The following is a 25832-nucleotide window of genomic DNA, read 5'->3' on the forward strand; positions in this document are numbered from 1 at the left end:
GAAAAATAATTTTTTTAAGTATGCAAATTTAAATATATAAAAATATATATACATGGGACACGACAGGACAAAGACGTCTACCTGCTACACCATCTTGGATATTTGTGATATGGAAGTCAAGCATTTTAAGCAGCTAGGCTGGCTATCTGTTGAGAAAAGAGTAGTATTACCTTAATTTGGTCTGGTCCACATAATTTTTTTATTTTTTATTTTTTTATTTCACCTTTATTTAACCAGGTAGGCTAGTTGAGAACAAGTTCTCATTTGCAACTGCGACCTGGCCAAGATAAAGCATAGCAGTGTGAGCAGACAACACAGAGTTGCACATGGAATAAACAATTAACAAGTCAATAACACAGTAGAAAACAAAGGGGGGAGTCTATATACAATGTGTGCAAAAGGCATGAGGAGGTAGGCGAATAATTACAATTTTGCAGATTAACACTGGAGTGATAAATGATCAGATGGTCATGTACAGGTAGAGATATTGGTGTGCAAAAGAGCAGAAAAGTAAATAAATAAAAACAGTATGGGGATGAGGTAGGTGAAAATGGGTGGGCTATTTACCAATAGACTATGTACAGCAGCAGCGATCGGTTAGCTGCTCAGATAGCTGATGTTTGAAGTTGGTGAGGGAGATAAAAGTCTCCAACTTCAGCGATTTTTGCAATTCGTTCCAGTCACAGGCAGCAGAGTACTGGAACGAAAGGCGGCCAAATGAGGTGTTGGCTTTAGGGATGATCAGTGAGATACACCTGCTGGAGCGCGTGCTACGGATGGGTGTTGCCATCGTGACCAGTGAACTGAGATAAGGCGGAGCTTTACCTAGCATGGACTTGTAGATGACCTGGAGCCAGTGGGTCTGACGACGAATATGTAACGAGGGCCAGCCGACTAGAGCATACAGGTCGCAGTGGTGGGTGGTATAAGGTGCTTTAGTGACAAAGCGGATGGCACTGTGATAGACTGCATCCAGTTTGCTGAGTAGAGTGTTGGAAGCCATTTTGTAGATGACATCGCCGAAGTCGAGGATCGGTAGGATAGTCAGTTTTACTAGGGTAAGCTTGGCGGCGTGAGTGAAGGAGGCTTTGTTGCGGAATAGAAAGCCGACTCTTGATTTGATTTTCGATTGGATATGTTTGATATGAGTCTGGAAGGAGAGTTTGCAGTCTAGCCAGACACCTAGGTACTTATAGATGTCCACATATTCAAGGTCGGAACCATCCAGGGTGGTGATGCTAGTCGGGCATGCGGGTGCAGGCAGCGATCGGTTGAAAAGCATGCATTTGGTTTTACTAGCGTTTAAGAGCAGTTGGAGGCCACGGAAGGAGTGTTGTATGGCATTGAAGCTTGTTTGGAGGTTAGATAGCACAGTGTCCAATGACGGGCCGAAAGTATATAGAATGGTGTCGTCTGCGTAGAGGTGGATCAGGGAATCGCCCGCAGCAAGAGCAACATCATTGATATATACAGAGAAAAGAGTCGGCCCGAGAATTATACCCTGTGGCACCCCCATAGAGACTGCCAGAGGACCGGACAGCATGCCCTCCGATTTGACACACTGAACTCTGTCTGCAAAGTAATTGGTGAACCAGGCAAGGCAGTCATCCGAAAAACCGAGGCTACTGAGTCTGCCGAATATGGTGATTGACAGAGTCGAAAGCCTTGGCAAGGTCAATGAAGACGGCTGCACAGTACTGTCTTTTATCGATGGCGGTTATGATATCGTTTAGTACCTTGAGTGTGGCTGAGGTGCACCCGTGACCGGCTCGGAAACCAGATTGCACAGCGGAGAAGGTACGGTGGGATTCGAGATGGTCAGTGACCTGTTTGTTGACTTGGCTTTCGAAGACCTTAGATAGGCAGGGTAGGATGGATATAGGTCTGTAACAGTTTGGGTCCAGGGTGTCTCCCCTTTGAAGAGGGGGATGACTGCGGCAGCTTTCAATCCTTGGGGATCTCAGACGATATGAAAGAGAGGTTGAACAGGCTGGTAATAGGGGTTGCGACAATGGCAGCGGAAAGTTTCAGAAATAGGGGGTCCAGATTGTCAAGCCCAGCTGATTTGTACGGGTCCAGGTTTTGCAGCTCTTTCAGAACATCTGCTATCTGGATTTGGGTAAAGGAGAACCTGGAGAGGCTTGGGCGAGGAGCTGCCGGGGGCGGAGCTGTTGGCCGAGGTTGGAGTAGCCAGGCGGAAGGCATGGCCAGCCGTTGAGAAATGCTTATTGAAGTTTTCGATAATCATGGATTTATCGGTGGTGACCGTGTTACCTAGCCTCAGTGCAGTGGGCAGCTGGGAGGAGGTGCTCTTGTTCTCCATGGACTTCACAGTGTCCCAGAACTTTTTGGAGTTGGAGCTACAGGATGCAAACTTCTGCCTGAAGAAGCTGGCCTTAGCTTTCCTGACTGACTGCGTGTATTGGTTCCGGACTTCCCTGGACAGTTGCATATCCCGGGGACTATTCGATGCTATTGCAGTCCGCCACAGGATGTTTTTGTGCTGGTCGAGGGCAGTCAGGTCTGGGGTGAACCAAGGACTGTATCTGTTCTTAGTTCTGCATTTTTGAACGGAGCATGCTTATCTAAAATGGTGAGGAAGTTACTTTTAAAAAATGACCAGGCATCCTCAACTGACGGGATGAGGTCAATGTCCTTCCAGGATACCCGGGCCAGGTCGATTAGAAAGGCCTGCTCACAGAAGTGTTTTAGGGAGTGTTTGACAGTGATGAGGGGTGGTTGTTTGACTGCGGCTCCGTAGCGGATACAGGCAATGAGGCAGTGATCGCTGAGATCCTGGTTGAGACAGCGGAGGTGTATTTGGAGGGCCAGTTGGTCAGGATGACGTCTATGAGGGTGCCCTTGTTTACAGAGTTAGGGTTGTACCTGGTGGGTTCCTTGATGATTTGTGTGAGATTGAGGGCATCTAGCTTAGATTGTAGGACTGGCGGGGTGTTAAGCATATCCCAGTTTAGGTCACCTAACAGAACAAACTCTGAGGCTAGATGGGGGCGATCAATTCACAAATGGTGTCCAGGGCACAGCTGGGAGCTGAGGGGGGTCGGTAGCAGGCGGCAACAGTGAGAGACTTATTTCTGGAGAGAGTAATTTTCAAAATTAGTAGTTCGAACTGTTTGGGTATGGACCTGGAAAGTATGACATTACTTTGCAGGCTATCTCTGCAGTAGACTGCAACTCCTCCCCCTTTGGCAGTTCTATCTTGACGGAAGATGTTATAGATGGGTATGGAAATCTCTGAATTTTTGGTGGCCTTCCTGAGCCAGGATTCAGACACAGCAAGGACATCAGGGTTAGCAGAGTGTGCTAGAGCAGTGAGTAAAACAAGCTTAGGGAGGAGGCTTCTGATGTTGACATGCATGAAACCAAGGCTTTTTCGATCACAGAAGTCAACAAATGAGGGTGCCTGGGGACATGCAGGGCCTGGGTTTACCTCCACATCACCCGCGGAACAGAGAAGGAGTAGTATGAGGGTGCGGCTAAAGGCTATCAAAACTGGTCGCCTAGAGCGTTGGGGACAGAGAATAAGAGGAGCAGGTTTCTGGGCATGGTAGAATATATTCAGGGCATAATGCGCAGACAGGGGTATGGTGGGGTGCGGGTACAGCGGAGGTAAGCCCAGGCACTGGGTGATGATGAGAGAGGTTGTATCTCTGGACATGCTGGTTGTAATGGGTGAGGTCATCGCATGTGTGGGAGGTGGGACAAAGGAGTTATCAGGGGTATGAAGAGTAGAACTAGGGGCTCCATTGTGAACTAGAACAATGATAACTAACCTGAGCAACAGTATACAAGGCATATTGACATTTGAGAGAGACATACAGCGAGGCATACAGTAATCACAGGTGTTGAATTGGGAAAGCTAGCTTAAACAGTAGGTGAGACAACAGCTAATCAGCTAGCACAACAACAGCAGGTAAAATGGCGTTGACTAGGCAACGGGGCCGACAGATAAAACATAAACAAGCAGAATGGAGTACCGTGATTAATGGACAGTCCAGAGTGCATCAGCTATGTAGCCAAGAGATCAGTGTCCAGGGGGCAGCGGTGGATGGGGCAGGGAAGCTGGACTGGCGAGTGTTATCCAGGTTGAAAAAAAGTTAACAATGACTAAATAGCTTGTAGCTAGTTAGCTGGTTAGCTTCTGGAGGTTCTTGAGTGTGTTCTAAAAATTAAAAATAATAGCGATTCCGTATCACATTGGGTGAGGCAGGTTTCCGGAAAGGTATAAACAGATTAAAAATCAAGAAGAGATAGAAAGTAAATATGGGTCCGGTGAGTGTTTGGGACGCGGCGATTCAGACGGTTAGCAGGCCTGTGCTAACAAGCTAACATTTCGTAGGCCCGGGCTAAACAAGGTAGCAGTTAGCGGACCGGGGCTAGACAAGCTAGCAGTTAGCAGGCCGAGTTTAGCAAGCAGGGAGATAGCGAGGGCTAGAGAGTTGGCCTTTGGGGGACGTCGCGATGGGGTGAGTCTGTTTATTCCTCTTCATGCGGTGACATCGATAGACCGGTCGTGGGCCCGGGTATTGTAGCCCAGGAGTATGCTACGGTGGTAGTACAGGTGCGCTGGCCGGGCTAGCTTCACGCTAAGTGGGTGGAAGCGCTAGCCAGGAGTAATCACCCGGGGTTGCGGTTTAGCTAGATAGCTAGTTGTGAAGATCCAGCTGAAAAATGTTCCGTTTGCGGTGGGAATCCAGGGATGAATCCGGGGATGAAAAATAAATAGGTCCGTTATGCTCTGGTTAGAGTCGCGTTGTTCGAGCTGGCGAGAGCTTTCCGAGCTAAAGGTTAGCTTAGCTGATGACCGGTTAGCTGAAGACCGCTAGCATAGCTGGTGGTTAGCTGGCTAGCTTCAGTTGAGGGGTTCCGGTTCCGAAGTAAATATAAATACTTTAGGAAAAATAGCTACATTGGGTGAGGCGGGTTGCAGGAGAGTATTTGGAAGCTTAGGTTTAGCAAAATGTTTTTGAAGAAAAATATGTAAAAAACGAAAAATAGACGATATATACAAGGGACACGACGAGACAGGACGACTTACTGCTACGCCATCACATGCATTCCCCAGGTACCTATCCAACTATTTTTATTTTGTAAGAGATGTCCACCATCATAATACCAGTCAGAGACTCTAATATTCACTCTTTTATATATAGGAGTGTATCTGGTAAGAACACATTTATATATTTACCATCGTTGTTGATTGGAACAATCTATCTTTTTTTGTCTTTATCAATGTAATGTGTCTGTATCTATGTCATTTGGAAAGTATTCAGACCCCTTCCCCTTTTCCACATTTTGTTATGTTACAGCCTTATGCAAACATTTATTAAATACATTTTATACATACAATACCCCATAATGACAAAACAAAAACAGTTTTTTAAATAACAGAAACAACCTTATTTACATAAGAATTCAGACCATTTGCTATGCGACTCGAAGTTGTGCTTAGGTGCATCCTGTTTATTGGTCATCCTTGAGATGTTTCTTCAACTTGATTGGAGTCCACCTGTGGAAAAATAAATTGATTGGACATAACTTGGAAAGGCACTTACCTGTCTATATAAGGTCCCACAGTTGACAGTGCATGCCAGAGCAAAAATCAAGCCATGAGGTTGAAAGAATTGTCCATAGAGCTCCAAGACAGGATTGTGTCGAGTACCAAAACATTTCTGCAGCACTGAAGGTCCCCAAGAACACAGTGGCCTCCATCATTATTTAATGGAAGAAGTTTGGAACTACCAAGACTCTTCCTAAAGCTGGCCGCCCGGCCAAACTGAGGAATCGGGGGAGAAGGGCCTTGGTCAAGGAGGTAACCTAGAACCCGATGGTCACTGACAGAGCTCCAGAGTTTCTCTTTGGAGATGGGACAACCATCTCAGCAGCACTCTACCAATCAGGCCTTTATGGTAGAATGGCCCGATGGAAGCAACTCCTCAGTAAAAGGCACATGACAGCCTGGTTGGAGTTTGCCAAAAAGCACCTAACGGACTCTCAGACCATGAGAAACAAGATTCTCTCGTCTGAAGAAACCAAGGTTGAACTCTTTGGCCTGAATGTCAAGAGTCACGTCTGGAGGAAACCTGGCACCATCCCTATGATGACGCATGGTGGTGGCAGCATCATGCTGTGGGATGTTTTCAGCAGCAGGGACTGGGAGACTAGTCAGGATCGAGGGAAAGATGAACTGAGCAAAGTACAGAGATCCTTGATGAAAACCTGCTCCAGGATACTAAGGATCTCAGAATGGGGCGAAGGTTCGCCTTCCAACAGGACAATGACCCTATGCACACAGCCAAGACAATGCAGGAGTGGCTTCAGGACAAGTCTCTGAATGTCCTTGAGTCCGGAATTGAACCTGATCGAACATCTCTGGACAGACCTTAAAATGGGTGTGCAGCGACGCTTCCCATTCAACCTGACAGAGCTTAACAGGATCTGCAGAGAATGGGAGAAACAATGGTGTGACAAGCTTGTAGCGTCAGATCCAAGAAGACTCGAGGCTGTAATCGCTGCCAAAGGTGCTTCAACACAGCACTGAGTAAAGGGTCTGAATATTTATCTCAATGTATTTAAGTTGTTTGTTTTTAATACTGTACATTTGCAAAAAATTCAGAAACCTGTTTTTGCTTTGTCATTAGGGGGTATTGTGTGTAGATTGATGAGGAAATGTTTTTGCAATTCATTTTTGAATACGGCTGTAATGTAACCGAATGTGGAAAAAGTCAAGGCTCTGAATACTTTTTCCGACTGCACTGTATATATAAATATATATACACATACTGCATATATAGTATATACAGTATATATACACTGCTCAAAAAAATGAAGGGAACACTTAAACAACACAATGTAACTCCAAGTCAATCACACTTCTGTGAAATCATACTGTCCACTTAGGAAGCAACATGATTGACAATAAATTTCACATGCTGTTGTACAAATAGAATAGACAACATCCTCCAGCATGACCGGTTTGGCGGTGGGTCAGTCATGGTGTGGGGTGGCATTTCTTTGAGGGGCCGCACAGCCCTCCATGTGCTCGCCAGAGGTAGCCTGACTGCCATTAGGTACCGAGATGAGATCCTCAGACCCTTTGTGAGACCATATGCTGGTGCGGTTGGCCCTGGGTTCCTCCTAATGCAAGACAATGCTAGACCTCATGTGGCTGGAGTGTGTCAACAGTTCCTGCAAGAGGAAGGCATTGATGCTATGGACTGGCCCGCCCGTTCCCCAGACCTGAATCCAATTGAGCACATCTGGGACATCATGTCTCGCCTCATCCACCAACTCCACGTTACACCACAGACTGTCCAGGAGTCCTCATCAGGAGCATGCCCAGGCGTTGTAGGGAGGTCATACAGGCACATGGAGGCCACACACCCTACTGAGCCGCATTTTGACTTGTTTTATGGACATTACATCAAAGTTGGATCAGCCTGTAGTGTGGTTTTCACTTTAATTTTGAGTGTGACTCCAAATCCAGACCTCCATGGGTTAATAAATTTGATTTCCATTGATAATTTAAAGAATGTATGTAAAGAAAAAGTATTTAATAAGAATATTTCATTCATTCAGATCTAGGATGTGTTATTTTAGTGTTCCCTTTATTTTTTTGAGCAGTGTATTGTGTGTGGGTGTGTGTGTGTGTGTGTGTGTGTGTGTGTGTGTGTGTGTGTGTGTGTGTGTGTGTGTGTGTGTGTGTGTGTGTGTGTGTGTGTGTGTGTGTGTGTGTGTGTGTGTGTGTGTGTGTGTGTGTGCGTGCGTGCGTGTGCAGAGAGACTATGGGGAGGGGAGTGGCTGTCAGTAACTCAGGGATAAATAGAGAGGCAGAGCTCAGATTTTGTCAGAAGGCGGACCTGACAGGGTCACACACAAGACCAAGCAGGAGCAGGACCTCAGCATTTTTAACTTTAATTACAAATGGAGAAGCATGAAGATGTTCAATACTGTTTTCAAGACAGAAACTCTTCTTGCAGGAAGGCTTTGCTATCGTCATCTATCTACATAACACTGTACATCTTCTTCTCATTGATTTCAGCAGTAACAGTAGTTTTGAACCTACTGGTGATCATCTCCATCTCTCACTTCAAGCAGCTCCACACTCCAACCAACCTGCTCATCCTCTCTCTGGCTGTGTCAGATCTCCTGGTGGGATTGATTGTGATACCAGCAACGACTGTAGCAATAATGGAATCATGCTGGGGTTTTGGGGAATATTTCTGTGTGTTTGAATTCTACATCGCTTATTTATGTACTTCTTTATCTCTGGGCAATTTGGTCTTGATATCTATTGACCGCTATGTTGCTGTGTGTGATCCCTTATTGTACCACTCTAAAATAACAATAACAAGAATTATGTGTTGTATATCCATTTCCTGGTGTTGTTGTATCATATATGATGCTGCTATCATAAAAATATTTGTAAATGTACAGGTATCCAGTAGATGTTTGAAAGAATGTTTTATTGTGAAAGGGTTAAATTGGGTTAATATAATTGGCCTTGTATTTACAATGGCTGTTCCGTGCTCTATTATTTTAACACTTTATATGAAAATCTTTGTGGTGGCCAGATCACAGGCCAGAAAGATATTTTCAAAAGAGGCTGCCAGTGTGTCTGGTGTTAAAACTGTACAGGCAAATAAGTCTGAGAGAAAGGCAGCAAAAACTCTATCTATTGTTGTTTTCAACTATTTCATTTGTTGGATTCCATCTCTATTTCCTTTTGTTTTTTCCTTTTATTTTAGTGACAATTTGATATCATTTATCATCAGCTTTCTGCCACTTCTTAATTCCTTAATTAATCCAATAATTTATGCTTTCTTTTATCCATGGTTCAAAGTGACATGTAGACATATTTTCACTCTGAAATTAAGGAGTTTGTAGTTCCTATGTTTCTATTCCTAAATTGGACCAAAAAATTGTTATACTGTTTTGTTGTAATTGCTTCTTTCATATAACAATACACTGATATTACTTATCTCAGTGTTGTCATCATCGATACATGTGGTGTTGATAAAGAATGATTTAGCTGGACTGGATTATAATGACTTGGAGAAGGCATAAGGCATAAGCTTGTTTTATAAAATACATTGTTGTCATATTGGGTTGTATATTCCAAATACCTAAGTCTGTTCTTGTTCCATGTTATATAATGTGGACACCAGGAAGAGGACAGCAGGAAGATTAGCTGATGCTTTTGCAGTGGCTAATGGGGATCCTAATAAACACCAAAATTATAAATAGTATGTAAGTATTCTAAAAGTACATTCTGAGGATGTCATGAGGCATTCTAGATTTTGTTTAACATCTCCATTTAGTGGCTCAATTGGGACACAATGACAATACTATACAATACTGCATGATGTCATATTGTAATGGCTGCCGTCGGTGTAAGAAGGAGAGGACCAAAGCGCAGAGTGGTTAGTGTTCATCTTATTTAATAAAAATCAAAACTGAAATAACAAAAAACAACAAAGAAACAGTTCTGTCTGGTGCAGACACAAAGACTGAAAACAACCACCCACAAAACACAATGGAAAAGAGGCTACCTAAATATGGTTCTCAATCAGGGACAATGATAGACAGCTGCCTCTGATTGAGAGCCATATCAGGCCAAACACAGAAATAGAAAATCATAGAAAAACTAACATAGACAACCCACCCAACTCACGCCCTGACCATCCTAAAACAAAGACAAAACAAAGGAACTAAGGCCAGAACGTGACACATATAACGTCCAGGTCTAACTCAATGGTGTATTGTGTAAGTACTTGATGGTAAAATATAAGAATATGCAATTATAGGTAACACTTTATAATGTTGTGGAGTAATAAATCATTACTCCTACATTTGTTAAATGTTAGTCAGCTAGTTATTCTCACATTTATAAATTACTTCTATATGCATTAATGATTAAACACAACAGCGCAGGAGACCACAACAGATACTTCAACCTCAACATACTGGGTATTAACACTACCACTACTCTCACTACCACAACTCTCACTATATCACTGCTACCAGGTCAGGGGTCACACCAGAGCAGCTCTCTCAGATGTTGTTTCGTGTGAATAAATATAGAAATTGGATAACACAATAAATAACTTACAATGGATTAGTAAATAGTTCCCACATTTGTTTTAGTAAGCTAGTTATTCACTCATTTATTAATCACTTTTAAATGATTCACAAGATCATTCATAAGATGTTTAATAAATTAACGTATAAACCATTAACTGATCATTAGTAAAGTTGTATTGCAGTCCCTAATCTAAAGTGAAGACTATTCATACCTTATAATACTTTATAAATGTTTTGAACAGTGACCAGTGTAATTTATCACAAGAAGTTGGACATGCTATTGGTAGACATTCCAGCAGTACATGATGCTCCTTAAGGTCTCAAAATGACCTAGAACATATCAATGGTTAAACAATAAGCACACAACACAGAGGATGTTAAAGGAAATATATTGAACATTTTATTCCAAAACAGTCAAACTGTTGTAATAGTGTACTGAAGGAAGTAACGTGTTTGTCTGAAAATGATGACATTCGTGTTTCTTGGCAGTGACTTCCAAAACCCAAGGTGTGGATTGCAGTCACTCATTAGAGCAGTTCATAAACTGCTTGCAGGGTAAAGGAACCAGTATCTAAATACATAATTTAATTGAACATTACGTTTAAAGGGTTACTACCTTTTAGTACACTACAAGTGAAGGTGTACAAATAATTATGACTTAATCAAATGGGGGTGGGGTACAATATACATAAGGTGTTTTCTTTTCTAAACTGGAAAACAGATATGTAGAAAAATAACTAAAAAGTGACATTCTATGATGTCGTTCGTATGAAACATTTGATTTCAAACCCAAAATGCTGGAGTAAAGAGCCAACTTTAAAAACAATTTTACTGCAGAGTTTTACACCCCAATGGGCACAAGCTGGTTAAATCAACATTGTTTATTATGGAGTTGACATTGAATTGACATCTGTACCCATTGGGCAGAGATTGCTTTCAGTAGGTGCAGTGGCCATAGGATTGCAGTATAATTCACAATCTGTGACTGAGAGGGATAACTTCATTCTATATGAAAGAGAAGTATGTCCGTTCTACAAATTACATTTCTATCTGAACTTTCTGTGTTAGGTGAAAAGTGTGCCTTTTCCAAACTTAGAAGAAACCATCTTTGGGTGGCAGGTAGCCTAGTGGTTAGAGCATTGGGTCTGTAACTGAAAGGTTGCTTAATCGAATCCCCGAGCTGACAAGGTAAACATCTGACCATGAACAAGGCAGTTAACCCACTGTTCCTAGGATGTCATTGTAAGGATGTCATTGTAATAAGAATTTGTTCTTAACTGACTTGCCTAGTAAAATACATAAAATCTGAATGAATAATACCAAAGCCTTTTCATTACAGGAAACTCCCTGAATACAGAGTATTCAGAAAATATTCATACCACTTCACTTATTCCTAATTTTATTGTGTTACAGCCTGAATTCAAAATGTAGCAAATATTTGATACATTTTTCTCATCCATTTACACACAACACCCCATAATGCAAATGTGTTTTTAGACATTTTTGTAAATATATTGCAAATTAAATTAAATACAGAAATATTATGTATAAAACGAAATGCATGCTCTTCAACCGTTCGCTGCCCGCACCTGCCCATCTAGCATCACCACTCTGGACGGTTCTGACCAAAGGAGGACACACTCTTGACCCAAACTGCTACAGACCTATATCTATCCTACCCTGCCTTTCTAAGGTATTCGAAAGCCAAGTCAACAAACAGATTACCGAACATTTCGAATCCCACCGCACCTTCTTTGCTATGCAATCTGGTTTCAGAGCTGGTCATGGGTGCACCTCAGCCACGCTCAAGGTCCTAAACAATATCTTAACCGCCATTGATAAGAAACAATACTGTGCAGCCGTATTCATTGACCTGACCAAGGCTTTCGACTCTGTCAATCATCACATCCTCATCGGCAGACTCGATAGCCTTGGTTTCTCAAACGATTGCCTCGCCTGGTTCACCAACTACTTCTCTTATAGAGTTCAGTGTGTCAAATCAAATCAGAGGGCCTGTTGTCCGGGCCTCTGGCAGTCTCTATGGGGGTGCCACAGGGTTCAATTTTCAGGCCGACTGTCTTCTCTGTATACATCAATGATGTCGCTATTGCTGCTGGTGAGTCTCTTATCCACCTCTATGCAGACGACACCATTCTGTATACTTCTTGCCCTTCTTTGGACACTGTGTTAACAACCCTCCAGACGAGCTTCAATGCCATACAACTCCCCTTCCGTGCCTCCAACTGCTCAAAAATTTAAATATATGCTCTTCAACTGATTGCTGCCTGCACCTGCCTGCCCGTCCAACATCACTACTCTGGACAGTTCTGACTTAGAATATGTGAACAACTACAAATACCTAGGTGTCTGGTTAGACTGTAAACTCTCCTTCCAGACTCACATTAAACATCTCGAGTCCAAAATTAAATCTAGAATCGGCTTCCTATTTCGCAACAAAGCATCCTTCACTCATGCTCACAAACATACCCTCGTAAAATGGACCATCTTATCGATCCTTGACTTTGGCGATGTCATTTACAAAATAGCCTCCAACACTCTACTCATTAAATTGGATCATGTCTATCATGTCTATCACAGTGCCATCCGTTTTGTCACCAAAGCCCCATATACTACCCACCATTGCGACCTGTACGCTCTCGTTGGCTGGCCCTCACTTCATACTCGTCGCCAAACCCACTGGCTACAGGTTATCTACAAGTCTCTGCTAGGTAAAGCCCCGCCTTATCTCAGCTCACTGGTCACCATAGCAGCACCCATAGCAACACGTGCTCCAGCATGTATATCTGACTGGTCACCCCCAAAGCCAATTCTTCCTTTGGCCGCCTCTCGTTCCAGTTCTCTGCTGCCAATGACTGGAACGAACTGCAAAAATCTTTGAAGCTGGAGACTCTTACCTCCCTCACTAGCTCTATTAAGCACCAGCTGTCAGATCAGCTCACAGAAAACTGCACCTGTACATAGTAAATTGCCCATCCAACTACCTCATCCCCATACTGTATTTATTTATCTTGCTCCTTTGAACCCCAGTATCTCTACTTGCAAATTCATCTTCTGCACATCTACCATTCCAGTGTTTAATTGCTATATTGTAATTACTTCGCCACCATGGCCTATTTATTGCTTTACCTCTCTTATCCTACCTCATTTGCACAAGCTATTTATAGATTTTTCTACTGTATTATTGACTTATGTTTGTTTATTCCATGTGTAACTCTGTGTGGTTGTATGTGTCGAACTGCTTTGCTTTATCTTGGCCAGAACTTTTTTTTAACTAGCCTACCTGGTTAAATAAAGGTGAATAAATAAAATATATATATATATATATATATTCCACTCATTAACTGAATTTCATTGATACGGTGTGAGCAGAGAGACAGGATATACTGTGTCAGTTGATGTCATGTAAAAAAAAAGAAAGGTGCTCGTCAACAATGTTGCGTGGGCGGCAGAAATGGCACACAACACTGTGCTACATGTTTTAAGTATCCAATTACAAAACTAGATTATTCATACAAACTTTATAAAGATAATACAACTATTAGACTGACATTTTACTTAACATGCTCACAACCTGCCATTGAATAAAGGGAGAATACTGTAAGAACGGCCAATATTCTGAATTCTGTCGCTGTCCATTTCAAAAGTGCTGAACAAATAGGCATATTGTTTGTCTTAGCTCGCTCATTAATGTCTTAATCGAATTTACAGCTTGCCTCTTATCCGCTCATCGTTCCTTCATGCCGTAGTTTGTATATCTCAATTGTTATATTGCTTATATAGTATATCTCATCAGTATCTTATTCATAATTTTAGTCAATGTTGGAATGATGCATTTCTTTGTTTTTCTTTCCTTGTGTATTATATTTAGCTCATGTGCTTTTCTCCACGAGGAGGGGATACTTGGTCTGTAACCATGTTTGAAGTGGAAATTTCTATCGGTGTCCATTTTGAAAGTGCTGAAGTAAGGCCTGTCTCGTCACAGGTCGTTTGCTTGCAATTGCTTATACATAGAGGTAAGTATAATTTTTTTAAATAAATAAATTCACCTTTATTTAACCAGGTAGGCTAGTTGAGAACAAGTTCTCATTTTCAGTTACGACCTGGCCAAGATAAAGCATAGCAGTGTGACAGACAACACATGGAGTAAACAAACAAGTCAATAGCACAGTAGGAAAAAAAAGAAAGAGTCTATATGCGTTGTGTGCAAAAGGTATGAGGAGGTAGGCAAATAATTACAATTTTGCAGATTAACACTGGAGTGATAAATGATCAGATGGTCATGTGCAGGTAGAGATACTGGTGTGCAAAAGGCATGAGGAGGTAGGCGAATAATTACAATTTAGCAGATTAACACTGGAGTGATAAATAATCAGATGTGCAGGTAGAGATACTGGTGTGCAAAAGAGTAGAAAAGTAAATAAATAAAAACAGTATGGGGATGAGGTAGGTAAATTGGGTGGGCTATTTACCGATGGACTATGTACTATGATATAAGCATGATATATGATATAAGCAAGTCAGTCATATCAGCTATGGTTTTTAAAAAGTAAATCAAATCAAATCAAATGTATTTATATAGCCCTTCGTACATCAGCTGATATCTCAAAGTGCTGTACAGAAACCCGGCCTAAAACCCCAAACAGCAAGCAATGCAGGTGTAGAAGCACTGAGGCTGAAATAACCTTTTTTTGCTGCCAGTTGAGGCTCCTCTGACAGCCAGGTGTAGCGATGGTAAGGATTCAATCCATGGTGCTGGAAGGAAAGCTCCGCTGTCTGGACAGGTTTATGCCCCAACAGTTTGTGGGCACCGTTTGTCAACGTTATAGTGCCATTAACGTATTGTTTAGTGTTGTGTTGTGGCTTCGCTGGCATGCATCTCAAAACATAGGTTAAGCCCCACCAAGATGTGCATGTTAAAATCCCCACTGCATAAAGTACACCCTTTTAGTTTTTGTTGTCCAAGGCTACCTGGCTAAAATGCTTGCTCGCTAGCTTAACTATATTTCATAAGAAACGATAAGCCAGCTAGTTATAACATTAGAATTCTACATCTAGCTACATTACATGGGGCACAATGTATTAATTTATGGTTAGATCAAAATCACTGTTATAATCATTGGCCAGTACGGATAATTAAGTCTCCTTCCATGGCTAATTTAGCAAAGGGCCAATTTTTTACTAGCTAGTGTCCACTTAAATAATTCTCGCTCCTTCAAGTTCAGTAGCCATACCTCTCCTCTCCTAGTTGGGTGTGTGAGATCAGGTGTGCATGCGGTATCAATTAAAAAAGTGTAGGCTATATCCTATGCATGTGCAGAGAAGTACGGGGCAGTTGTCTATCCAAAGAAATGTATTTTTTAAGTATGTCTAAGCTATAGTTTACTACATTGCCTAGAAATAAATATTCACCATCCATATTTGTCTCCATCTGAAAATTGTCCTGCTCCTAGAAGTAGGACAATTTTAGTAGGCTATATGCAAAACATAGCGCAAGAGAAAGTGCAAGTGTCCTCTCTGTCTCTCCTACTCTGCTCTCTTCAAACTACAGCCCATTGGCTGATATAGCCCACTAACACAGGTGGCCTAATTTAATGCGCCAGATGAAAATCTATTTCTAAGGTTATTTCTGCACATTTTGATATTTCCTATAGGGCACACAATTTCTTGCACCATGGCTTGTAAGCGAGCTGCTTCAAGTATGTTTAAAACCTCTAAAAGGCTAAGCATTTGGGGGTTAATAAACTAACATATGCATTTTTTTTATGTACAACCATGGATCATTTAGCTATTTGGTTTTGAATTTTAGGACTCTTTTAGGTATCCAGAATCTGTCGGATGCCGGTCTAGAGGCACGAAAAAAAATGTCTGTCAGAGGACACAGATCCAAAACCTCTCTTCAAAGTTACAAGAGGTCAACTCTGGAAGCGAGAAAGTGGTGGAGCACTATTATATCTACAACACAGCAGAAACTACCCCAGCTAAAATAATGGCTACATTTCCAGCAGCGTGGAAGAAACAAAACGACATCATTGGGCAAGTCAACAATAAAATGGGGCAATTTTTTCGTTCGTGCACATTAAATCGCAACATTCAGATCAACATGAATAAATAATTGGCATGTGTTGGTCACTGTAGAAGTAGCGCTAATGCTCTGTTTTTGCATACATTTAATGTTAGCTAGCCTGTAGCTATGTTACTTAGCAACCAGTCTAGCAACACAACTTTTGTCTGAACTAGTTTTTCTGGCAGAATGTATTTATTATGAATTTATTTCTTAAAAACAACATTTTCAATTTAGATGTGTCTTCCTTTCCTTGCTGTGTTGGCAACCGGTTTATAAAAACAATAAGGCACCTTGGGGGTTAGTGGTATATGGCCAATATACCACGGCTAAGGGCTGTATCCAGGCACTCTGTGTTGCATCGTGCACAAAAACAACCCTTAGCCGTGGTCTATAGAGCATATACCACACCCTTTACTACACTTGTTGAAGGCGTTGTGTCCCAATGCAGTAACTAGAGGACTATGATAAACAACATATGGCACCTCCAAATGTACTTTTAGAATACTTGCATACTATGTATCATTAAATAACATGGAACAACCACAGATTTTGGTATTGGAATTTTTAACACAAAATGACTACAATGTCTTTTGTAAAACAAGCTTGTGCCTTCTAATGCCTTCTCCAAGTCATTCCAATCCAATCCAGCCAAATAATTCTGTAGCAAAACCACATGTATCTATAATGACAATACTGAGATACTGTAAGTAATGTCAGTGTATTGTTACATGAAAGAAGCAATTAGAGAAATTGTTTAACATAGCTATATCCAACCAATGCTTGTAGATTAAAAAATATATATATAAATATAGGAACTATGAACGCCTTAACTTCAGAGTTATAATATGTTTAGCTGTAACTTTGAACCATGGATAAAAGAAAGCATAAATTATTGGATTAATTAAGGAATTAACAAGTGGCAGAAAGCCGATGATAAATGATAAATTGTCACTTGAAAAAAAAAACATATTTATGAACAAAAATGGAATCCAACAAATTAGATAGTTGAAAACAACAATAGCTAGAGTTTTTGCTGCTTTCCTCTCAGACTTATTTGCCTGTACAGTTTTAACACCAAACACTCTGGCAGCCTCTTTTGAAAATATCTTTCTGGCCTGTGATCTGGCCACCACAAAGATTTTCATATAAAGTGTTATAATAACAGAGCACGGGACAACCATTGTAAATACAAGGTCAATGATATTAACCCAATGTAACTCCTCTACAATAAAACATTCATTCAAACACCTACTGGGTACCAGTACATTTACTACGTTTTTTATAATAGCAGCACGGTACATGATACAACAACACCAGGTAATGGATATACAACACATCATTCTTGTTATTGTTATTTTAGAGTGGTACAATAAGGGATCACACACAGCAACATAGCGGTCAATAGATATCAATACCAAATTTCCCAGAGATAAAGAAGTACATAAACAAGCAATGTAGAATTCAAACACACAGAAATATTCCCCAAAACCCCAGCATGATTCCATTATTGCTACAGTCGTTGCTGGTATCACAATCAATCCCACCAGGAGATCTGACACAGCCAGAGAGAGGATGAGCAGGTTGGTTGTAGTGTGGAGCTGCTTGAAGTGAGAGATGGAGATGATCACCAGTATGTTCAAAAATACTGTTACTGCTGAAATCAATGAGAAGAAGATGTACAGTGTTATGTAGATAGATGTCGATAGCAAAGCCTTTCTGCAAGAAGAGTTTCTGTCTTGAAAACAGTATTGAACATCTTCATGTTTCTCCATTTGTAATAAAAAGTAAAAATGCTGAGGTCCTGCTCCTTCTTGGTCCTGTGTGTGACCCTGTCAGTTCAGCCTTCTGTCAAACTCTGAGCTCTGCCTCTCTATTTATCCCTGAGTTACTGACAGACACTCCCCTCCCCGGAGTCTCTCTGCACACACAATAGAGCACAGAAATGAAAAAAAAAACTGTTGGATAAACAAATCATTTGTGAAAGCATGACGTAATGTGTGACAGGATTGGATGTTGCTGTGGTCTCCTAGCCTGTCCTTCAACCTTACTGATAGTTAGAGATGAGAGAAAAGGTGCATTTTTCTTTCAAATCAAATGTTATTTGTCACATGCGCCAAACAGGTGTGGACCTTACAGTGAAATGGTTACTTACAAGCAGTTAACAAACAATACAGTTTTATGAAAAAAATAAGTTTTGTAAAAAATGTAAAATAACAAAAAAAAACAAATAAATAAAAGTAGCAAATAATTAGAGAGCAGCAGTAAAATAACAATAGCCAGGCTATATACAGGGGGTACAGGAACAGAATCAATGTGCGGATCAATGTGCGGGGGCACCAGTTAGTCGAGGAAAGTTGAAGTCATAAGTTTACATACACTTAGGTTGGAGTCATTAAAACTCGTTTTTCAACCACTCCACAAATTTCTTGTTAACAAACTATAGTTTTGGCAAATCGGTTAGGACATACACTTTGTGCATAACACAAGTCATTTTTTCCAAAAATAGTTTGCAGACAGATTATTTCACTTATAATTCAATCTATCACAATTCCAGTGGGTCAGAAGTTTACATACATTAAGTTGACTGTGCTTTTAAACAGCTTGGAAAATTCCAGAAAATTATGTCATGGATTTAGAAGCTTCTGATAGGCTAATTGACATCATTTGAGTCAATTGGAGGTGTACATGTGGATGTATTTCAAGGCCTACCTTCAAACTCAGTGCCTCTGTGCTTGACATCATGGGAAAATCAAAAGAAATCAGTCAAGACCTCCGAAAAAAAAAATTGTAGACCTCCACAAGTCTGGTTCATCCTTGGGAGCAATTTCCAAATGCCTGAAGGTACCACGTTCATCTGTACAAACAATAGTACGCAAGTATAAACACTATGGGACCATGCAGCCATCATACCGCTCAGGAAGGAGACGTGTTCTGTCTCCTAGAGATGAACGTACTTTGGTGCGAAAAGTGCAAATCAATCCCAGAACAACAGCAAAGGACCTTGTGGAGAGGCTGGAGGAAACAGGTACAAAAGTATCTATATCCACAGTAAAACGAGTCCAATATCGACATAACCTGAAAGGCAGCTCAACAAGGAAAAAGGAAACTGCTCCAAAACCGCCATAAAAAAGCCAGACTACGGTTTGCAAACGCACATGGGGACAAAGATCGTACTTTTTGGAGAAATGTCCTCTGGTCTGATGAAACAAAAATAGAACTGTTTGGCGATAAAGACCATCGTTATGTTTAGAGGAAAAAGGGGGATGCTTGCAAGCCGAAGAACACCATCCCAACCGTGAAGCATGGGCGTGGCAGCATCATGTTGTAGGGGTGCATTGCTGCAGGTGGGACTGGTGCACTTCACAAAATAGATGGCATCATGAAGAGGGGAAAATTATGTTGATATATTGAAGCCACATCTCAAGACATCAGTCAGGAAGTTAAAGCTTGGTCGCAAATGGGTCTTCCAAATGGACAATGACCCCAAGCATACTTCCAAAGTTGTGGCAAAATGGCTTAAGGACAATAAAGTCAAGGTATTGGAGTGGCCAACACAAAGCCCTGACCTCAATCCTATACAAAATTAGTGCGCAGTCTGAAAAAGCGAGTGTGAGGAAGGAGGCCCTACAATCCTGACTCCGTTACACCAGCTCTGTCAGGAGTAATGGGTCAAAATTCACCCAACTATTTGTGGGAAGCTTGTGGAAGGCTACTTAAAACGTTAAAGGCCATGCCTCCAAATATTACTTGAGTGTATGTAAACTTCTGACCCACTGGGAATGTGATGAAATAAATAATTATCTCCTATTATTCTGACATTTCACGTTCTTAAAATAAAGTGGTGATCATAACTTACCAAAGACAGGGAATTTTTACTAGGATTAAATGTCAGGAATTGTATAAAACTGAGTTTAAATGTATTTGGCTAATAGGTATGGAAACTTCCCACTTCAACTGTACATGTAGGTTATATGTACATGTAGGTAGAGTTATTTAAGTGACTATGCATAGATAATAAACAGAGAGTAGCATCAGTGTAAAAGAGGCGGGGAGGCAATGCAAATAGTCTGGGTAGCCATTTGATTAGCTATTCAGCAGTCTTATGGCCTGGGGGCAGAAGCTTTTAAGAAATATTTGGGATCCAGACCTGGCGGTCCGGTACCGCTTGCCGTAAGGTAGCAGAGAGAACAGTCTATGACTAGGGTTGCTGGAGTCTGACAATTTTTAGGGCCTTCCTCTGACACTGCCTGGTATTGAGGTCCTGGATGGCAGGACGCTTGGCCGCAGTGATGTACTGGGCCATACACACTACCCTCTGTAGTGCCTTGCAGGTCGAGGCCGAGCAGTTTCCATACCAGGCAATGATGCAACCATGCTCTCGATGGTGCAACTGTAGAATTTTTTTTTAGGATCTGAAGACCCATGCCAAACCTTTTCAGTCTCCTGAAGGGTAATAGGCTTTGTTGTGTCCTCTTCACAACTGTCTTGGTGTCTTTGTACTATGATTTTTGTTGGTGATGTGGACACCAAGGAACTTGAAGTTGTCAACCTGGCACCACACGGCCAGGTCTCTGACCTCCTCCCTATAGACTGTCTCATTGTTGTCGGTGATCAAGCCTACCACTGTTGTGCCATCTGTATGCTTAGTGAAGGTGTTGGAGTCATGCCTGACCATGCAGTCATGAGTGAACAGGAGTACAGGAGGGGACTGAGCATGCACCCCTGAGGGAACCCCTTGTTGAGGATCAGTGTGGCGGATGTGTTGTTACCTACCCTTACCACATGGAGGCGGCCCGTCAGGAAGTCCATTCTGAGCATTTTAAATGGGAAAATATAGTAGGGGTGATTATTTGGTCACTTAAAGGTTATTATACATGAGAAATAGGATAACTGTGCAAGACTAACTGTTTTTGCTGATGCCAATGCTCAGTTTGGAACATAATCCACAACCTCGGGAAATTAGACGGCATGCCACGCGTCAGCTGGCTAGTGTAGGAAAACTGACAGTAAGGAAGTTGATGAGATGGCGAACTTGATGGTGTATGCGCTTATAGCACATTCAATCAAAATGAATATTGGGATTCCATAGAAATATGAACTGAACTGAATTGAATGTGAACTGAATTATGAACCATATTTCTTCAAGTTGAGGCAGACTTTGGCTCATTTACATCATGGGGACAAATAATGTTTGACATCAGACATCAGAACAACCAATCTGTGTTCTGACCCAATGTTTTTTTAATGTGACTAAGAAGTGTGAGGATGCGCAGACCAGCTGGCTGATGTGTTTACGGACATATTCAATCGTTCCCTATCCCAGTCTGTAGTTCCCACATGCTTCAAGATGGCTTCCATTGTTCCTGTACTCATTGTTCCTGTATTTTTCTGTTATTTTACCAGGTAAGTTGACTGAGAACACATTCTCATTTGCAGCAACGACCTGGGGAATAGTTACAGGGGAGAGGAGGGGGATGAATCTACCAATTGTAAACTGGGGATTATTAGGTGATCGTGATGGTTTGATGGCCAGATTGTGAATTTAGCCAGGACACCGGGGTTAACACCCCTACTCTTACGATAAGTACCATGGGATTTTTAATGACCGCAGAGAGTCAGGACACCCGTTTAATGTCCCATCTGAAAGACGGCACCCTACACAGGGCAATGTCCCCAATCACTGACCTGGGGCATTGGGATATTTTTTAGACCAGAGGAAAGAGTGGCTCCTACTGGCCCTCCAACACCACTTCCAGCAGCAACTGGTCTCCCATCCAGGGACTAGATAACTGATAAGTAGATAAGTAGATAACTGATGACTAGATAAGATAACTGAACTAAATGATTATCTCACCGTAGCTCTCACTTCTGTCATCATGAAGTGGTTTGAAAAACTAGTCAAGGATCATATCACCTTCACCTTACCGGCCACCCTAGACCCACTTCAGTTTGCATACCGCCCTAACAGGTCCACAGACGACGCAATCGCCATCGCACTCTACACTGCCCTATCCATCTGGACAGAAGGAATACCTATGTAAGAATGCTGTTCATTGACTACAGCTCAGCATTCAACAACATAGTACCCTCCAAGCTCATCATCAAGCTGGAGGCCCTGGTTCTCAACCTGTGCAACTGGGTCCTGGACTTTCTGATGGGCCACCAACAGGTGTTGAAGGTAGGAAACAACATCTCCACTTTGCTGACCCTCAACAGTGGGGCCCCAACAAGGGTGTGTGCTCATCCCCCTCCTGTACTCCATGTTCACCCACGACTGCGTGGCCATGCACGCCTCCATCTCAATCATCAAGTATGCAGATGACACAGCAGTAGTGGGCTTGATTATCAACAACAATGAGACAGCCTACAAGGTGGAGGTTAGGGCACTCGGCGTGTGGTGTCAGGAAAACAACCTCTCACTCAACGTCAACAAAACAAAACAAAGGAGATGACCATGGACTTCAGGAAACAGCAGAGGGAGCACCCCCCTATCCACATTGAAGGGACAGCAGTGGAGAAGGTGGAAAGTTTTAAGTTTCTCGGCGTACACATCACAGACAAACTGAAATGGTCCACCCACACAGACAATGTGGAGAAGAAGGCGCAACAGCGTCTCTTCAAACTCAGGAGGCTGAAGAAATTTGACTTCACCCAAAACCCTGACAAACTTTTACAGATGCACAATCGAGAGCATCCTGTCGGGCTGTATCTCAGCATGCTACGGCAACTGCACTGACCACAACCGCATGGCCCTCCAGAGGGTGGTGTGGTTTGCACAACGCCTCACCGGGGGCAAACTACCTGCCCTGCATGACAGCTACAGCACCGTTGTCATAGGAAGGCCAAAATATTCATCAAGGACATCCTCCACCCGAGCCAGTGTCTGTATCATCCAGAAGGTGAGGTCAGTACAGGTGCATCAAAGCTGGGACCGAGATACTGAAAAACAGCTTCTAACTCAAAGACTTTAGACTGCTAAAAAGCCATCGCTAACTCAGAAAGGCTGCTGCCTACATTTGAGACCCAATCACTGGCCACTTTAATAAATGGATCACTAGTCACTTAAACAATGCCACTCTAAATATTGCCACTTTAATAATGTTTTTTATATATCTTACATTACTCATATCACATGTATATACTGTATTTTATACCATCTATTGCACCTTGCCTATGCCGCTCGACCATCGCTCATCCATATACTTATACAGTGGGGCAAAAAAGTATTTAGTCAGCCACCAATTGTGCAAGTTCTCCCACTTAAATATGAGAGAGGCCTGTGATTTTCATTATAGGTACACTTCAACTATGACAGACAAAATGAGAAAAAAATCCAGAAAATCATATTGTAGGATTTTTAATGAATTTATTTGCAAATTATGGTGGAAAATAAATATTTGGTCACCTACAAACAAGCAAGATTTCTGGCTAACTTAAGAGGCTCCTCTGTCCTCCACTCGTTACTTGTATTAATGCTACACAAATTGCCATTCTATAATGGTGTTGCTGGTTTCACCTTGTTGACTTCTCAACTGCCTGGTAGAGTTCGTTTTTTTCCCCCAAAAAATTATATTGGAAATTGCTATTTGATTTGTTAGTAATAGGAATTTATGATAAAACATTTTTCGTCATGTTTTTCAAGAAGAGACAGTTCAAGGTATAAAGAACCATGATCGTAAGGTTCTAATTGAAACCTTTATGGTGCGATAAAGAACCCTTTCATAAGGTTGTATAAAGGTTCTGTGAACTGGTGACAGGTTGCCACTTATCAAACCAATCAACTATTTTGCCTATATGGAGCTCCAAACTGAGGTTGTGTTTCTGAAAAATGTTCAGCATCAAGCTAGCTATCGTAAGATACCAAACTAACTGCGAGCGTTAGATGCCAGCCCTTCCATTCAAATGCAAGATGTGAAACTGAAGTTCTTTAGACTTCCAATATTCAATACAACGAAATAAGATTCAGAAGGATGGCCTTGTGAAACTACAGGACACATCATGGCATATGTCATAAGAAAATAACAGTCAGGCAGTTGATAAGACGGTACATCTTTATGGTGTATTTTCTAATGGCATTTCATAGGAACATTCCATAGACTTGTAAAAATGTCCATCTGAACTGAATTATGAAACAATGATTCAAGTCAACAGAGACAGTTACATCATTGGGACACATAATGTTTGCCAGACATCACCCTGCAGTATTCTGACCCAATCATATTGTTTGTCTAATTAGTTATTGTCTCAGATTCCAGAGAGACCTGTTAGCACTGACCTGCAAGGCTCTGTAATAATGACACTTACATCACTCTACCAATTAAAGGTGTCAAACAAGAACACACACGCGCGTGCGCACACACACAGTCAGACACACACACACACAGTCAGACAGACACACCCAAACGCATACACACGCACATACAAACATCTAGTACACTGTAATTTGATCTCTCTAGCACTCATGATTCTCAAAGAGCATATTGCATCAGCAAAACTCAACCTGGGCTCTGTGACTGATGTCACTGGCACAATACTGTAAGTGAACACCTCTTTAATGATATTAGTTTGACTTTAAGTTTCTCACATTAGAGGGTCCTGTTATCACCTGTATGCAAGACTCTGGAATAATGAGGTCCAAAACTCTAAGGAATTCCACCAATTAAAGATTAAAGGTGTTAGAGACACAAACGCTTTACTCAAGGGACCCAATAAGGCCCCAATAGAGCATAAACATTCAAAGTGACCTGATCAGAATCTCGGCATCCTGTGTGGAAAATAAACATCTTAATCAATTGTCCAAGAGGAAAGTTCCTCTTCGACCGAGGCCCAGGGTGACCCTGACTTTGAAGTACCAGGCAGGGCTACGTCATTGTGAGAGCATGAGTCTGACTCACCTCTGCTACACATTTGACATTTCAGTCATTTAGCAGATGGGGTGGGGGGTTGATTTCTGAGGAGTGATTTCCGTTTAGCCACTCTACCATAAAGGCCTGATTGGTGAAGTGCTGCAGAGATGGTTGTCCTTTTGGAAGGTTCTCCCATCTCCACAGAGAAACTCTGGAGCTCTGTCAGACTTACTTTTGGGTTCTTGGTCACCTCCCTGGCAGAGACCCTTCTCCCCTGATTGCTCAGTTTGCTCTAGGAAGAGGTCTTGGTGGTTCCAAACTTCTTCCATTTCAGCATGATAGAGGCAACTGTGTTCTTGGGGACCGGATATGCTGCAGAAATGTTTTGGTACCATTCCCCAGATCGGTACCTTGACACAATCCTGTCTCTGAGCTCTGCAGACAATTCCTTTGACCTCATGGCTTGGTATATGCTCTGACATGCACTGTCAACTGTGGGACCTTATGTAGAAAGTTTGCCTTTCTAAATCATGTCCAATCAATTGAATTTCCACATGTGGAATCCAATCAAGTTGTAGAAACATTTCAAGGATGGTCAATAGAAACAGGATGCAACTGAGCTCAATTTCGAGTCTCATAGCCTAGGGTCTGAAAACTTATGTAAATAAGCTATTCAGTTTTTTTAGCAAATTTCTGAAAACTTATTTTCACTTTGTCATTATGAGGTATTGTGTGTAGATTGATGAGGAAAAAAATTAATTTAATACATTTTTGAATAAGCTTGTACCATAACAAAA

General features: G+C 41.7%; 3 protein-coding genes across 5 annotated transcripts in view; 2 read left to right on the forward strand and 1 right to left on the reverse strand.

Annotated features, from left to right (window-relative positions):
* The window catches only part of LOC112225654 (trace amine-associated receptor 13c-like), a 122946-nt gene that overhangs the window by 88137 nt on the left and 8977 nt on the right, over window positions 1-25832 (forward strand). For all 3 annotated transcript variants that reach the window (XM_042306705.1, XM_042306707.1, XM_042306706.1), the window contains exon 8: window positions 13994-14138. The gene's annotated coding sequence lies outside the window, so the exon portion shown is untranslated. The remainder of the gene's footprint in view (window positions 1-13993; window positions 14139-25832) is intronic.
* LOC112224973 (trace amine-associated receptor 6-like) lies at window positions 7735-9484 on the forward strand. The gene has a single exon (XM_024388559.2). It carries the CDS (start codon window positions 7945-7947, stop codon window positions 8905-8907), a length of 963 nt encoding a protein of 320 aa, XP_024244327.1. The 5' UTR covers window positions 7735-7944; the 3' UTR covers window positions 8908-9484.
* On the reverse strand, window positions 16803-18027 carry LOC112224884 (trace amine-associated receptor 13c-like). The gene has a single exon (XM_024388493.2). It carries the CDS (start codon window positions 17959-17961, stop codon window positions 17005-17007), a length of 957 nt encoding a protein of 318 aa, XP_024244261.2. The 5' UTR covers window positions 17962-18027; the 3' UTR covers window positions 16803-17004.

The sequence above is a fragment of the Oncorhynchus tshawytscha genome, linkage group LG26 (assembly GCF_018296145.1).
Source record: "Oncorhynchus tshawytscha isolate Ot180627B linkage group LG26, Otsh_v2.0, whole genome shotgun sequence".
NCBI lineage: Eukaryota > Metazoa > Chordata > Actinopteri > Salmoniformes > Salmonidae > Oncorhynchus > Oncorhynchus tshawytscha.